At 34.7% G+C, this 18,231-nt stretch overlaps 1 protein-coding gene across 5 annotated transcripts in view; it reads right to left on the bottom strand.

The window, feature by feature from the left end:
• The window catches only part of SMG7 (SMG7 nonsense mediated mRNA decay factor), a 94,127-nt gene that overhangs the window by 35,995 nt on the left and 39,901 nt on the right, over positions 1-18,231 (bottom strand). For all 5 annotated transcript variants that reach the window (XM_055319122.1, XM_055319125.1, XM_055319123.1 and 2 more), the window contains 3 exons: positions 6,387-6,418; positions 4,008-4,125; positions 2,156-2,288 (listed from right to left, as the gene is read on the bottom strand). In XM_055319122.1, the coding sequence (XP_055175097.1) occupies positions 2,156-2,288; positions 4,008-4,125; positions 6,387-6,418 (283 nt within the window). The remainder of the gene's footprint in view (positions 1-2,155; positions 2,289-4,007; positions 4,126-6,386; positions 6,419-18,231) is intronic.

Consider the following 18,231-nt stretch of genomic DNA (forward strand, 5'->3'; position numbering starts at 1 on the left):
GCAAACACTTAATTCTGGCAAGCATGCATCAAGATAGACACTTGCATACACCACTGATGGAAATGCAAAAAATATAAATGAGAGCAGTGCGTAGTGTCTCAGTTGGTAAGTGTCTGAAATTGGGATTGAGTCCCATGCTGGGCTCCCTGCCCAGCGGGAGTCTGCTTCTCTCTCTCCCTCTCCCCCTGCTCCATTTCTCTCTCACTCAGTCTCTCTCTCAAATATTTAAAATTTATTAAAATATAAATTTTTAAAGATTAAAAAAAAATTAAATTTACAAAAATATAAATGATAAATATTTTGGGAAAACAACAATGTGTATCAACAGTTTTTTTTTTTTTTAAGATTTAATTTATTTATTCATGAAAGACACGGAGAGGGAGAGACACAGGCAGAGAGATAAGCAGGTTCCCTGCAGGGAGTGAGATACGGGACTTGATCCCAGGACCCCAGGCTCACGCCCCAAGCCAAAAGCAGATGTTCAACTGCCGAGCCACGCAGGCGCCCTGATGTATCAACAATTTAAAAATTTCATTCATCCAATGATTTCATTCATCATTCAGTGAAGAACTGGAAATAATCCAGTATTAGAGAAAAATGCTTTATATACAAAGATGCTTATCAAACTGTTTAATACAAGGGAAAATTTACATTATGTTTATAAAGCAGATATAAGACAATATGTACAACTATGTACAAAATTACTAAAACACCAGAAGGATATATACTAAAGTATAATTTATCCTGTATGGGAGAATTAAAAAAAATCTTTAATTTCTGTGTAACTTCCAAATTTCTTGAAATTAGTATGCATTATTTTTATAATCAGAAAGCAAAAAAAGTATCTAATAGTGTATCCATCTCTTCACATAAATTGAATAGGAAAAAAAAAATGTCTTTTCCCTTCGTATCCTCAGTATCTGTATTGTGCCTTACAAACAGTAGGCTTTTAAAAGCTTGTGGGATGAGTTAATCTTCAACATCTGCTTTAAAGGCTAGTTAGTGGCACATCACAATCCCTCCCTCCAGAAGGGTCAACTTCTACTGCTAGAAGTTGGCATCTATTTAAAAATGAATTTTGAGGGACACCTAGGTGGCTCAGTTGGTTAAGTGTTTGCCTTTGGCTCAGGTCGTGATCCTGGAGCCAAAATATAGGTAGCAATGGTCAAGCAGCAGCATAGAGAGAATGGCCAAAGATTTCTTTTAGTCTAAAATCTCATCTTGCCATTCTAAGATGAAAGTTTATACACTTTTTATTAATTAAATTATGAATGCCACTACAAATGGATGAGATGAAGTTTTCTAAAAGATTCTGCTTAAAGAAAATTCACTGTTCAGAAAGATTTATTCTTTTTTTTAAAGCTTATTTATTTATTTATTTATTTATTTATTTATTTATTTATTTATTTATTTAAAAGAGACTGGACGATGGGGTGGAGTCAGAGAGAGAAAGAGAGGGAGAAGCAGAGTCCTTGCTGAGCAGGGAGCCCAATGCGGGGCTTGATCCCAAGACCTGGAAATCATGACCTGAGCTGAAGGAAGAAGCTTAACCAACTGATTCACCCAGGTGAACCAAAGATTTATTTATTCTTTTACCTTGCCTGACTTAGAAGTTATAGAAAGATGTAACCAAGTACAAGGTAATAAGTCTCTGAGGATGATAAATAACACCTTATTATTAAAGCAGAAAAAAATCTACTTCGTTTAAGTAGTTTAATAGCATTTAAAACCCCTACATAAATTCTACTGAACGCATAATACTATGAAAACTCACTTGATATCCCAAAGTTTGACAATTTTTGCCTGGTACAATATAGCTTTTACTTTCATAATGACTATACCTATACCCATAAACTCACATTTGCTCTAATACCACTTATAACTACTTTTGGTGTTTCACTAAGATATAGCTTTTCTACTCATTACCATTTTCTACTCACACAATTTTAACTCCAACCTTTATGCCAAACATCAACCTTTTCTGGTTGAATCTTTATTGTTTTAAAGGTCTTATGGCAAACAATATGGGATATTTTTATTCATGTAAGATTACAGATGATCAACTCCTGGATGGCCCATGTAGTCGTAACAAAAAGTGTTTATATGAACACTCACAACTAATCATAGAAAAATTGGTATACAACACAGAACTCACCTGAGTATAGAAGCCACTAGCTGCCTCTAGGAACAGAGAAAGGTTTGCCTGAACTTCACTCCGATTCGGGTTTGCTCGATTCTTTGCCTGGCCTTGTAGTGTTGTGATCTGATTCTTAAAGGCATGATTCCAGCTGAAAACAAAATGTAATTCTATTTGGTATAGCAGTGACTCACTGGGCAGACACTGGTCCCCCTGAGAACAAGAAAGAACTGTTTGTTATAATTATAACACACTAGACAGTAAACCTGCATTAAAGTTATTCACTTATTTAAATAACTTTATGCTCTTCTTTGAGCAAGATGAGACAGGCCGTAGCATCCAACTGACCTTGGTAAACACTCACCACATGTTCGAATAATCAGACTGTGGCTTCAGTTATTAATCTTTTAGAGCTACTAGAGTTAGAGCCTATTTAGGAATCCCAATACAAAATCTGGACTACAGTGGCAAGACCAAAGTAAAAGGAAGCTATTAACAAATTGTCACACATTATGCCAAGAAACGAGTGTACCCTATCAAGTGACATGTATAGTGGGGAAAATTCTTTTTGAAAATATTAAGTCATATCTCTTATTTCCATAAAATCTATTTCCCATAGCACTCTGTTCTAATTCTATTTAATATTTTCTTTATTTCTCTTGAGGTTAGTATTTTTTTGAGAGCTTGAAATATAAGCTCATTTTTTTGACATTTCAATTCTATTTAAAATAGGAAAAAACACAATGCTGAAATATGGCATACCAAAATCCTATTATAACATGTTTTTCATTAATCAAGCTGTATAAAGAATCATTTTAAATTCAGTTATGGTGAAATACAGTCATCCCTTAACTTGGAAACCACAGGGGGGAAAAACAGAACTAGGATGGAGAGAGATTATTATTGCCTTGATTAAAGGAAGCAAACAAAGATAAAAGGTCTATAACCTACCTGGAAAGTACCTAATTCTTTATCAATGTCAACCTTGACACTCAAGAGCACTGGGCGTTTTTAATGGTTTATGAGGACAATCACTCCCTCAGCATTTTTGATGACATTTTATCCTTGACTCTAATATCACAGAAATGGATTTAGGCTGTGATTAAGCTTTTATTACTAGAACTTCTAAAAATATGAAGTATCTAAGAAACACGTAGAAGATAGAAACTAATTTTCACCACAACTTAGGGTAACAGCCATTACTAAATAGAATATTCTTAACCAATTTTTCATTTTCCATCAGCCTAATACCCCTGTTTCAATTTATAAAGCAAGGCCTTCTACAAAAGACATTTATTTACTCACTTGGGAATCTGGTCATCTCTCATTTCACCTCTCATAGAAAGAACAAGTGAAATAGCCTAAATATACAAAATCTTTCTTTAGTCTTATGGGGGGGGGGGGGAATACCTACTTATTTTATAAAAGGAAGACCTTCCCTTACAATGCAAACACATTTTCCTTTGGGAGAAATTTATAGAATCATATTTGCCAAAGAAGATTTATCTAAAGCTTACTATTGAATTTCTTTTTTAAATCATGGCTTAAATGCAGGACTGAACACAAACAGAGAATCCAAACACTGTCTCTTAGTACTTGAAATATAGAATTATTTTTATGATATGCCCTAAAGACCTTAAAAAGATTCAACTCTAACCGTTTCTCCTCTTGCTGCCTAAGACTATCTGAAGTAATACCAATGGTTAAATATTTTGTTCAAAAAACCTGTAAGTATTAGAATTTTTTTTTCCATTGAAAGAGCTTACTCTGAGATAGGTTAAGGATAAATAACCGAAATGTTCTTTTCTATCCTAAAGTCTTGGTGATACTCTTGTTCTTACACAGGGACATCCCAAATGATAATACTTACAGATCCTGTTCTACTTTCTTGTCTAAAGCGTATTCCAAATCAGTAACTAGCATTTTCTGGTACAGGTCCTGCAGAGCCTGCCTGGATGTCCAGACCTCGGCTGGACCCAGCTTAGAATCTGAGTAACAAAACAAAGACAAAACAGTTAGAAAAACAGATAATTAAAATCATTATACCACCCCAATGACTCCTTCCCTCTCCATTTCCCAAAGCAAAATCTGCTTTAAGTATACCATAAATTACTGCAGAAGTTTTATACTAGTACATTTTCAAATGACTTTCACCTTTTGGCTAATGACGAAATCTGGTTCAAAATGCTTCTGCATTTGTCTTTTAGCTTTGAAATAACACCATGACATGAAAAAGGCTAGAAAAGAAAGAACGAAAGATGCACCCTTTGCTTTAGTTGGATTTCTATGAATTCATGTCATAGGAAGCCATATGCCTCAGAAATTATCCCATATAAAATGACAGACTACCGAGATGGTCTGTTTACTCATAACTATACCTCTTTGTCCGAAGCAGCTTTCCTCTTTTTATTTTGAATCATTCTCACAATTGTCCTTACAGAATCTTCATTTCTGCTCATGATCCAGCAGTTGTTTGCACATTCTGCTATTATTCCTACCCTCTCTATGTCAACCCAATAAAAAGCCATAGCAGCGAGGGTTATTTTAATGATTGGTAAATTGCTTGCCAAGAAATTTTGTGCGCAATCCACACTTGCCATTTAATGTAAATGAGAATTCATAGCAGACATGGATTAAACTGCTTAAGAGGCTAAATGAGAGATTGGGTGCAAGATGAAAGGAAGTCAGGCTATGCCTAAATGTAATACCCAGCTGGGGACACAGCGTCTGCCAGAGTCCTAGAAGACAGGTTAGCTTTTCTGATTACTATGCTTACAAGTGAAATAATTGATGGTGAGCTGCCTCAATAGAAAAACTTAATAATAGACTTTTCAGTTAGGTTTCTGGTTACATTTAATATTTTGCTGCAGCACAATGGCATAATCTTTACTCTTCTTTAAGCCTGAAAATAGAATCTCCTAGATATTTGAGTTAATCCTCATAAGAGTTTGCTGGCTACAAAAAAAGTGTATAATATCAGCTTCCTGGTCTCTTAGTAGGTTTTTAATGACTAAGTAAATAGGCTTATAGATTTATTCAATCTTATTTCAATTTATTGATAGCAGAGAAAGGATTATAAGGCATCATTAACTCTGATCTATCACACAGACTATCATTTAAATTACTTAATATCCTAGTTAATGTCTCGGGCAGTCAAATGTTCCCTATAAAATTATGCCAAATCCTAAGCCTACTTACTGAGGGATATTCAATACTTAAGAAAAAGTAAATGGTACAGCTAGCCTAACATTGCTCCATGTCAATTTTTATCAGATGATGCATATTATGCCTACCAGGACAATACAAAAGCATAATACAGTAGCTTACAGCTGACACTGATATAAATAGTATGGAAGATGATGACAGGTTAATAATGGGAAGAACTGAGGTACCATATTAAGTAAACCTCTAAAAAGTGCTTTTAGCTTTTTTTCCCCTTTTCCTTGAACAAGAGGATAATGATATTATTCACAGATTCTTAAAATATTAGTATCAACATTAACATTAGACTGCAATGTTAAGAAAAAGAACTTTAAAGACCCTATTTCTTCTTGATTGTAAATTTTGGCCAGAATGCTAGTTTTTACAGTTTAACTCTTCTTTGCAGATTTTACTTCAAAACCAAAGTTCTCAAAAATTAGAATGAGATCCATTTCCATGTATCTCCTTTTACATTTTAGAATAGCATATGTTGCTATAGAGAGTATACTAATCACTACTATGCAGTCACGTCATAAATTTCCTAATCTTAGAAAGTTAAAATCATCTGCTCCTTCTAGTGACTTCCAGTCACTCTTTCAAAAATACCCTGGTTATTTATTCAAAACAAAAAAGATAAAGGAGAAAAGAAACGTGGCAAGAGAGCTCACTCAATTTCAAGGACTTTTAGTAGAGTTTTCTTACAAACATTTTTTCTCACGGCTTACTTATTATTCAAGTTTGGGGAATTATAAACAGGAAGACATGAACCTAATATCATAAGGTATTTTTGCTTATATGGTATATAAATTCTTTTTTCTAGGTCTTAAATTGATGATAAAGAATAGTTTATAAAAATTAAATGATTATATGCATTAAATTGGGTAATATTTAATTCAATGTAACACAGACTATATAAAATTCTTGATCATAGAAGTAAGAGTTCAAAGTACAAAAAACAATAATTATTTAAAGTAAATAATAAGTTATCATTCCTTTTGGCAACTAGACCCTTCCCTTAAGTGTGAAAAACAAATGAGCTAGCCAATACCTGTCATATCAGCCTTCAGGACTTCTGCCTGCCTAAAAAAATGGAAAAAAGAACATCGATTAGAAATAAACTAGGCCTACTCAACATAAATAACACTAAAAGCTAAACTTAAGTGAAATCACATACTACATAAAGATGTATAGCACCTCCATATGTGATACAGCATATAGTATTCCTGCTTTAATAATATCCAGGGTAGTACTAAGTCTTAGCAAACTGATGCCATTACTTAATCGTATAAAGGGTCACCATGAATTCTATGAGTAGAGCTCACATTTTTGGTTAATTTTCCTCCAAATCTGATAAATTAAGATAATATTAAATGACACTCATTAAACAAAAAATTTTTCCTCAATACAGCCAGGAAACCCTATGTTTCTCAATTCACTGTAACTAACTCAAATCTCTCACTCTCCTCAGACATTGATTTCTGCCCCCTTCGTGAAGCCCACCCCTTTCAGTTTACTTTAGACCAGCTCCATATTTCAGCAAAAACAATGCCCACTTGCTAAACCCTAACATTCACAGTCGTCTTCTCTCTTTCTCTCTCTTGTTAAAACAGCAGAGGCACGAATCTCTTATTTAAGACCAGTAATTCCACTTAGGAAGGCTCTTTCTAGCTTACCTTTATTAAGGATTTATGCTCCTTTAATTATGCCCTCCCTCTTTCAATAATTTTGAAAACTTCCCTCTCTAGTGGATCCTTCCTTATCTTCACTATTTTAAACATGCCCAAGTCTTTCACAGGTTTTTAAAAATCTTTCTGTCCTGGACTATCTTCCTTTGGCTGCTGCTTCTTTTCTCTCTTAAATTCTTCAAGAATTGCCTATATTCAAGAGGTCCAAAACTGAACTGAACTTGTGATCCACCCCTACTCCTATTCCTGGTTCTTTTTCTGCCGTTTTTACCTTACCAAATGTATCTCTGCTTTCCAGGTGTGAAAGGCAGACACCTGGAAGTCACTTATGACAACATTCTCTCAAATCCCTGGTCAATTCCCTCAAATCTATCAATTCCAGAAAATTCTACCAACTAAATATATCATGAATCTGTTGATTGCCCTTTACTCCTTCTTCAGTCACTCTCACTCAAGTTCTGAATCATCTCTTGCCTAGAGTAATGCAATGCCACCAAATTATTATCTGTATTTCACTCTTCCCTTTTTTATTGTTCTCTCTGCTGCTGAGAGATCTTTTAAAAATACAAATCTGAGGGGTGGCAGGGTAGCTCAGTTGATTGTGTTCATGATCTCAGGATCAAGCCTTGCCTTGCCCTCTGTGCTGGGCAGGGAGCCTGCTTCAGATTCTTTTTCTCCTTCTGCCCCTCTCTCACCTCTAATTAAAAAAATACAAATCTGATCTTACCAACTGCCAATTAAAAACACTTTCATGATTTCCCACTGCTTTTAAGGTAAAAGCTGTAATCTTTACTAAAGTGTCCTACGAAGTTCCCTGCACTGTAAAAATTAGAGTCTGTACTACTTCTACCATTACTCTCTTCCCTCCTTGATTTCCATGCTCTAGTTACTGGACTTCTGGTTTCTGCTATGTGCTTTGCTCCCTTCACACTCAGGGTCTTTGTAAAAGAAGAGTCCCTACCCTAGGAGTACCTCCATCCTTTGTGTCAGTCAGAGACATTACTTTCTCATGAAATCTCACTTGACAGATAAAGGATATTCCTATTTTATGTTCTCAAAGCACTCATTTTTTCTCCATAGTACATATCTCAGATTTTAAGAATGCTCACCGTCACAAGCTACTAGCATTTTTGCCATTTAAACAAACTTTCACAAAGTTTGTTTTAAGACCTAAGATCAAAAAATTTAATAAATACCACATATCCTGCAGAAGATTGTTACATACAAGCCTAATGTCAACCACAAATAAAAAACCAGTAATTGATACTCAAAGAATAAAGAAAGAGAAAGGAATCCAAGTATATCACTAAAATAAGCCAGCAAACCGTGAAAGAGAGCAAAAGAAAGATCAGAGAAAAACTATAAAAACAACCACAAAACAAGTAACAAAGTGAAAATAAATATAAATCTACCGGTAATTACTTTGAATGTAAAATAAATTAAATACTCCAATCAAAAGACCCAGAGTAACAGAGCAGATTAAAAAACAAACCCATCTACATGCTAGATGTACCCATGCTGTCTACAAAAGAGACTCATTTCAGACCTCAATACCAACCCATAGATTGGAAGCGCTGGAATGGAGAAACACTCATCATGCAAAAAGACATGAAAATAAAGCCGGGGTAACAATACTTATATCAGACAAAATAGACTTTAAAACAAAAACCGTAACTAGAGACAAAGAATGACACTATATAATAATAAAAGGAATAATCCAATAAGATATAACAATTATAAATATTTATACACCCAACATGGGAGCACCCAAACATATAAACAGTTAATAGTAAACATAAAGGGGGCAGCCCGGGTGGCTCAGCGGTTTAGCACCATCTTCAGCTCAGGGCGTGATCCTGGAGACCCAGGATTGAGTGCCAACGTCAGGCTCCCTGCATGGAGCTTGCTTCTTCCTCTGCCTGTGTCTCTGCCTCTTTCTCTCTCTTTCTCTGTGTCTCTTGTGAATAAATAAATAAAATCTTTAAAAAAATAGTAAACATAAAGGAATTAATTGATAGTAATACAATAATAATAGGGGATTTTTAACACTGATATCAATGGATATATCATCCAAACATGAAATCAACAAGGAAACAGTGCTCTGAATGACCCACTGGATGAGATGGATTCAACAGATATATTCAGAACATTCCACCCTAAAATAGCAGAATACACATTCTTTTCAAGTGCACATGGAACATTCTCAGAACAGATCACGTATTAGGCCACAAAACAAGTCTCAACAGATTCAAAAAGACTGAAGCCATGCCATGCATCTTTTCTGACCACAACACTATGAAACTAGAAAACAATCACAAGAAAAAATTTGGAAAGAGCACAAATACATGGAGGTTAAGTAACATGCTGGTAAACAATGAATTGGTCAACCAAGAAATCAAAGAAATAAAAAATTCTGTGGTAACAAACAAAAATGAAAATACAATCTTTGGGATCCAGCAAAAGCAGGCCTAAGAGGAAGTTGATAGTAATACAGGCCCACTTCAAGAAACAAGAAAAATCTCAAATAAACAACCTGAACTTACACCTACAGGAACCAGAAAAAGAACAAAACTCAAAACCAGAAGAAGGAAGTAAGTAATAAAAATTAGAACAGAAATGAATATATATATAAATTAAAAAAACCTAATAGAACAGACCAACGAAACCAGGAGCTGGTTCTTTGAAAAGATCAACAAAATTGATAAACCCTCTAGCCAGACTCATCAAGAAAAAAAAGAGAGGACTCATATAAACAAAATCATTAATCAAAGAAGAGAAATAATACCACAGAAATACAAATAATTTTAAGAGATATTATGAAAAACTACATGCCAACAAATTGGACAACCTAGAAGTAATGGTTAAATTCCTGGAAACATATAACCTACCCAAACTGAAACAGGAAGAAATAGAAAATTTGAGCAGACAGAGATTACCAGCAAAGAAACTGAATCAATAATAATAAAAAAAAAACTCTTGGGATGCCTGGGTGGTTCAGTCAGTTAAACATCTGCCTTGGGCTCAGCTTATGATCCCAGGGTCCTGGGACAGAGACCAGGATCAGGCTCCCTGCTCAGAGGGGAGCCTATTTCTCCCTCTCTCACCCCCCATCCTTGTGTGTGCTCTCTCTCTGCCAAATCAATCAATCTATCTATCTATCTATCTATCTATCTCCCAACAACAATAAAAACTCCCAACAAACAAAAGTCCAGGACCAGATGGCTTCACAGGGGAATTCTACCAAACATATTCTTCTCAAACTATTCCAAAAAGTACATGAAGAAGGAAAACTTCCGAATTCATTCATCCTATTCATTCCTGATATCAAAACCAGATAAAGACATCACACACAAAAAAGAGAACTACAGGTCAGTATCTCTGATAAATGTAGGTACAAAAATCCTGAACAAAATACTAGCAAAACCAAATCCAACAACACATTAAAAAAATCATTCATCAAAAAAAAAAAAAATCATTCATCACAATGGAGTGGTTATTCTTGAAATACAAGGTGGATCAATATTTGTAAATCAATTAATGTGATACACCACATCAGTAAAAGAAAGGATAAGTATCTTATGATCATTTCAACAGATGGAGAAAAAGCATTTGACAAAGTAAAATATCCATTCATGATAAAAACCCTCAACAAAGTAGGTTTAGAGGAGACATACCTAAACATAATAAAGGCATACAATAAAAACCCACAGTGAACAACAGATTCTATGAGGAAAAAAATGAGAGCCTTTCCCCTAAGGTCAGGAACAAGAAAAGGATGTCTACTTTCCCACTTTTATTCAACATAGCACTAGAAGTACTAGCCACAGCAATCAGACAACAAAAAGAAACAAAAGGCATCCAAATTGGTAAGAAGTAAAACTTTCATTGTTTGAAGATGACAATACTATATATAAAAACATAATATATATATATATATATAAACCCTAAAGACTCCACCAAAAAACTACTAAATGAATTCATTAGAGTGTCATGATATATGTCATATATATGGAAATCTGTTATTCTATACAATAATGATGAAGCAGCAAAAAAGAAATTAACAATCCATTTACAACTTCATCAAAAATAATAAAATACCTACAAATAAACTTAATCAAAGAGGTGAAAAACCTGTACTCTAAAAACTATAAAACATTAATAAAAGAAACTGAAGAGGACACAAAGAAATGGAAAGACATTCTATGCTCATGGACTGGAAACACAAAAATATTTTAAATGTCTAGATTGTTCAAAGCAATCTACACATTCAATGCAATCCCTATCAAAATACCAATAGCATTTTTTTTAAATTTATTTATTTATTCATGAGAGACACACAGAGAGAGGCAGAAACACAAGCAGAGGGAGAAGCAGGCTCCATGCAAGGAGCCCGATGTGGGACTCAATCTCAGGACTCCAGGATGATGTCCTGGGCTGAAGGCAGATTCTCAACCACTAAGCCACCCAGGCGCCCCCCAGCAGCATTTTTCATAGAACTAGAACAATCCTAAAATTTGTATGGAACTACAAAAGACCAAAAATAGCAAAAGCAATCTTAAAAAAAGAAAAAAGAAAAAAAGAAAACAAAACTGGAGATATCAAAATTCCAGATTTCAAGATATACTACAAAGCTGCAGTAATCAAAACAGTACTGGCACAAAAACAGACATAGATCAACAGAACAGAATAGAAAACCCAGAAATAAACCCAGTTATATGGTCAATTAATCTTCAACAAAGGAGGAAAAAATACACAATGGGGAAAAGAGTCTCTCATCAACAAATGGTGCTGGGAAATACCAACACCAGAAGAATGAAGCCGGACCACTTTCTTACACCATTTACAAAAATGAACTCAAAAAAGATTAAAGACCTAAATGTGAGACTTGAAACCATAAAAATCCTAGAAGATGGCACAGGCAGTAATTTCTGGAACATCGGCCACAGTAATATTTTTCTAGATATAGCTCTTTTGGCAAGTGAACTAAAAGCAAAAATAAACTATTGGGATTATATCAAAATAAAAAGCTTCTGCACAGCAAAGGAAACGATCAATAAAGCTAAAAGATAACATACTGAATGAAGAAGATATCTATAATGTCATATCTCTGGATACAAGGTTAGTATCCAAAATATATAAAGAGCTTACACAACTCAACACCCAAAAAACAAATCATCCAACTACAAAATGGGCAGAAGATATGAACAGGCATTTCCTCAAAGAAGACATATAGATGTCCATCAGACACGTTACAAGATACTCAATACAACTTCTCATTAGGAAAATGCAAATCAAAACCACAATGAGATATTACCTCACATCTTTTAGAATGGCTAAAATCAATCAACAGAAGAAATAACAAGTCTTGGCAATGATGTGGAGAAAAAGGAACCCTCTTGCACTGTTGGTAGAAATCCAAACTGGTAGAGCCACTGTGGAAAACAATCTGCAGGGTCCTCAAAAAGTTAAAAAAAGGGGGCACCTGGGTGACTCAGTGGTTGAGTGTCTGCCATTGGCTCAGGTCGTTATCCTGGGATCCTGGGATCAAGTCCTGCATCAGGCTCCCTACAGGGAGCCTGCTTCTCCCTCTGGGTCTCTCATGAATAAATAAAATCTTTAAAAAAAAAAGTTAATAAAGGAACTATTTTTATGATCCAATGAATGCACTACTGGGTTACTTGCCCAAAAAACACAAAAATGCTATTTCAAAGGGATACATGTACTCCTCTGTTTATTACAGCATTATTTATGATAGTCAAATCATGGAAGCAGTCCAGGAGTCCACTGATAGATGAATGGTGAAAGAATATGTGGAATAATATAAATATATAATGGAATATTATTCAGCCATTAAGAAAAGAATGAAACTGTACCATTTGCAACAACATGGATGGAGCCAGAGAGTATAATGCTAAGCGAAATAAGTCCGTTTTGCAGAAAGACAAATACCATATGATTTCACTCATATGTAGAACTTAAGAAACAAAACAAATGAGGGAAAAAAAAGAGCAAGACAAACCAAGAAACAGACATATTAACTACAGAGAACTAACTGATGGTCACCAGAGGGAGGTGGATGGTGCAATGGTGAAATAGGTAATAGAGATTAAGAGTACACTTATGAGCACTGAGTAATGTACAGAAGTGCTGAATCACTACACTGTATATCTGAAACTAAGAAAACAACCTATGTTAATTATACTGGAATTAAAATTTAAAACTTAAAAAAAAAAAAAGGAAGAATGCCATATATCCTATCCTACCCAAGTCAAAACAACACAGCCCTCCAAAAATCAATCAATTAATCAATCCTGCTGGAGCATTATTTATAAATCTTATACTGAGGAAAGCCTATGCTAATTATGCATCTTTACTAGACTCAACAACTGTTTTCATTCTGTCCCTCTGCTGCAAAGTTACAAAGAATATATTCTGCCTCCACATATTAGCTAAAAAATTCATACTCAAGTATACACAGATATCTTAGAATTATGTGCCTAAAGTTTGTTTTCTCATTCCAAGCAAGATTTGCTTATAAAAATGAACAAATACGATTTCAGTATGCTAACATCTGCCTAATGAGGATACCAACTTCCTGTCAGAGATTTTATTGAACATCTAAGACAAACTATTTATAAATAATCTGCTTCTCCTATAGGCTGTTAGTAAGAGAAGATCATTTTAGTCTAATAATGTCTAATGTAAGTCTACTCAATTCTGTAGTAGGCTTCCACTGATAAAGATCAAAATTTTACTTTATATTTTTATATGCTATAATCTGAGAAACTGTAAAATTAAAAATTCAAGCACTAATGAAAGTACAAAAATGTCATAAAAGCTGTCTCACATAAATGTCAAAGCATTTTGAAATTCTAGTTTTGTTTCCTTAGTATGACAGAAGTAGAGGTGTTCATTCTCTGCAGAGGTGTTCATTCTCTGCACTGTTTGTTCTTGCCTAGATTCTGAAAGACACATTAATGACGAAAATAATCTTGCTAAACTGAATTGATGAAAAGATCGCTAAATGGAAAATATAACTTGAAGATATCTAGTATTTTTTTTAATTTAAAGATTTTATTTATTTACTTAAGAAAGATACAGAGTGAGGCAGAGACATAGGCAGAGGGAGAAGCAGCTCCCTCTGCTGCATGGAGCCTGATGTGGGCCTCGATCCCAGGACCCTGGGATCACGACCTGAGCTAGACAGATGTTCAATCTCTGAGTCACCCAGGCATCCCTCGAAGATATCTAGTATTATTCCTCTTATATAAACAAGGAAACTGAAGCTCTGAAATAATTTATCCACAGTCACAAAGCAATTAGGTACAATTAAGTACAAACTTAGTTCTTTCTGAATCTAAAGTCCAGTCATTTCTACTTCTTTCAAATTAGAATTTAAAAAATTGTGACCTAAAAAGCTAACAGACTCTGTCAGCTAAATACTAACATTTAAGTCACCTAGCCTAAATTAAAAGATTTGTTCAAGTAGAAAATAAATTCTGCCACAAGAAGTAAAATTCGTATTCTAGTACAGTAGTCAGCCAATGAGTGAAATTCCTTCCTTCACTCTGAATCTATTTTCATAAATAAACTTTACTGGAACACAGTCAACCCATACATATATGTACTGTCTATGGCTGCTTTTTGCTACAAGGGCAGAGCTGAGTAGTTGAGACAATGACCACATGGCCTACCAAGTCTCAAATATTTATTATTTGGCTCTTACCGTAAACTTTGCCTCTCCTACTCTAGGGAGTACTTGATCAAAAAATGCAACATAAAGTATCTATAAAAGTTCCCAAACCAAAAAAAAAAAAAAAAAAAGTTCCCAAACCAGTTTTCCCATATGGGGAACCATCAATAATAGTTTCCTCAGCGTAAAGATCTATTTTTATCAATGTAATCTTACCACAAAGAGAACCATATTAAAAAATATAGTTTCGTGTAACAAACAGTAAAATTACTATGTATAAGCCATGCTATTTTTTTGATGGACTTAATCTATAAACTGTTTAAAACCCTACTAGGGTTATATACTATTATCTACTATCTCTTCCTTTTTCTTGCGTACCAAAAATACCCATTTAGACAGGTGAGACAGTTAAACTGAGAATTATTATCTCACAGGAAGATGAATCCTTATCCCCCCCACTACACAATTTTATTTTCCTTTATTTTTTTCTTTTTGATAGCGGGGAGGGCAGAGGGAGAGAGAGTATCTTAAGCAGGCTACAAGTCCACCCAACATGTGGCTCTATCCCACGACACTGAGATCATGACCTGAGCTGAAGTCAAGAGGGAGATGCGTAACCAGCTGAGCCACTCAGGTGCCCCACAATTTTCTTTTAATAATACATAATATACAGGAAATCAAATCAATAGATATATGATCTTATAGAAACTGCTTTCATAAAGATTAGCATATAGTTGGCTATTTATTTTCTTTCAAAGAAAGAAAAGAAAGCTACTTTTCTTTCTACTACACTCAACTGATCTATTGGTTTTGTTAAAGACCAATAATGTTAAAGTTTAATCTTATAGTTTATAGCCAATATTTATATAAAGAGAAAGAGCTTTATTTTTTTAAGATTTTATTTATTTATTCATGAGAGACACAGAAAGAGAGGCAGAGACACAGGCAGAGGGAGAAGAAGCAGTCTCCATGCAAGAAGCCTGATGTGGGACTCGATCCTGGGGATCCGGGATCACACCCTGAGCCAAAGGCAGATGCTCAACTGCTGAGCCACCCAGGCATCCTGAGAGAGAGCTTTTAATGTTTTCTCTTGGTAGAAGATTTTGACCACATGAGTTCCCTTTAATTCTTACTTTAAGCTGAAGGAATTAATGAAAACAATGAATGAGCCAACAATTCAAAAATAAAAAATCATCATGCCTGCAATAATAAAATAGCACTATTGGGCAACTGGGGTGGCTTAGTGGTATGTGTCTGGCTTCCATTTGGATGGTGATCCCGGGGTTCTGGGATCAAGTCCCACATTGGGCTCCCTGTAGGAAGCCTGCTTCTCCCTCTGCCAATGTTTCTGTCCGTCTCTCTGTGTCTCTCATGAATAAATCTTAAAAATAAAATAAAACAGCAGTATTAAATAAAAGTTTTCAAGATATTAAATATATTTTGTCAGTTCTTAATAAAAGAAATTAAGCACTTCTATCAAGCAATTAAAAAAAGAAAAGTCATTAAAAGGCTGAATAAAATCTGAAACATTCAGTGATAAACAATGCATTGAAAGCTGACAATCTGAAACAATATTCTTGGAGACAACATGATCATCAAGATCTATAAATACATCCAATGTATTCTTATGCACTAGGTACTGAAATAGCCAATACTATATATAGCACTTACTACTGCCAGACACTGTTCTAAGGGCTTTATATAAATTAGTTAATCCATATTATGAACTATTATTACCCTCACTTTAAAGAGACTCACAGAAATAAAGGTTAAGTAACATGTCCTAGATTATCAAGTTAGTACATAGTAAAGCATTTGAACTCCTCATTTTAGTTCTAGAGGCTAACTCCTAACCATCACATCATAGTTCCTCTTATACAAGACAGTAAGAAAAAAAAAATATGAAATGTTTGATAGTAATAGCCCACAGAACTAGGGCTTTCAATACTTAAAACATTTTACAATAATTTTCTGTAATGTCAGAGGAAAAAAACCCCACTAAAATTAATAGTTATCTTCTTTAACAAATATCTTGATAATATGTAGCACTTACATAACAATGCAAGGTAACATATATAGAGTAATCTTTCTCAAGAACACACATTAAGATTTGTGGCTTAAAATATATGACATCTCCAGGGCTGCCTGCGTGGCTCAGTTGGTTAAGCATCTGACTCCTGATTTCAGCTCAGGTCATGATCTCAGGGTCCTGGGATAGAGAGCCCTGCGTCAGGCTCCAACCTCAGTAGAGTCTGCTTGAGATTCTCTCTCTCTGTGTCTCCCTCCTCAGCCCATGCTCTCTCTAACATGAATAAATCTTAAATATAAATAAATACATAAAATAAAATATAAGATAACTCCAAATCAGGGCCAGACACAGTAGAAGATTCCTTCTACCTGAACTTCCAAGTCTGTTTCTCCTATGAGAACACAGGAAAATAAGCCAACATCTTCTAAACTCACAGTGAAGAAAGGTGAATCAGATTCTTTTGTTTTGAGAGGTGAGGCTAGAATTTTTTTAAAAAGATTTTTATTTATTTGAGAAAGAGAGAGCAGAGTGAGAGAGAGCACAAAAGTGGGGGTGGGGGGCGCAGAGAGGGAGAAGCAGGCTCCTCAATTGAGGAAGGAGCCTGACACCGGGCTAGATCTCAGAACCCTGGGATCATGACCTGAACCAAAGGCAGATGCTTAACTGACTGAGCCACCTAGGTGCTCCTAGAATTTTTTTTTTAATTTAAATAAAAGTCATAGCAGGTTTTATTTCAAATTAGTTTACTTATTTTCATAGAGTACTAAAGGGTATTTGGGATAGTAACAGTATTCATCAATTATAAATAAAATAACCTAATCATTATTATTTATGCAAAATAGCCAAATACACATGCAAGCACAGAAATACATAATGTATAGATCTCTAAGACATTACCAAGTCTCATGATATTCATTTAAAAAATAAATAAATCATACTGTTCTACTCTTGAATTTCACGTAGAAAAGAAAATCTAGGGAAGATGCTGCTCCTAAAGGAGTTCTTCTCAGTAAGAAACAACAAAAGCACTAATTTGCTTTCTCTCTATGGCACTTCATAGTTTGTCATGAATTTTCAAGTCTCCTGACATCCCAAGGTTCTATATTACATTTTCTATGGTTTCTATTATTTGAAAATGTGTATCTAGTTTTATTAAGGGCCAACCCTGGTCTGGAAATACCAAAAGTAAGAAGTAGTTATCATTCTACGCAGAGAAAATGGCACAATAATCAAAGCTAAGTCAGTAAAGGTGGGAGACTGGAACATAGAACATAAGGTAGAAAGCCAAAAGAGATGAGCTGGAGAACCAAGGCAGACAGTAAACTGTGAGAGCCTGCATGACATGTTCAGGAGCTCAGATTCTATCTTTTAAGTAATAGGAAATCAGTGCGGAGTTTTAAGCAGGAGCAGAGCATTGTCAGAATTTCATTTTTAAAAGATTACAATAACACGCACAAAAGATAGACTTTAAAAGGGCAAAACTGGA

The sequence above is a fragment of the Nyctereutes procyonoides genome, unplaced genomic scaffold (genome assembly GCF_905146905.1).
Source record: "Nyctereutes procyonoides isolate TBG_1078 unplaced genomic scaffold, NYPRO_anot_genome, whole genome shotgun sequence".
NCBI lineage: Eukaryota > Metazoa > Chordata > Mammalia > Carnivora > Canidae > Nyctereutes > Nyctereutes procyonoides.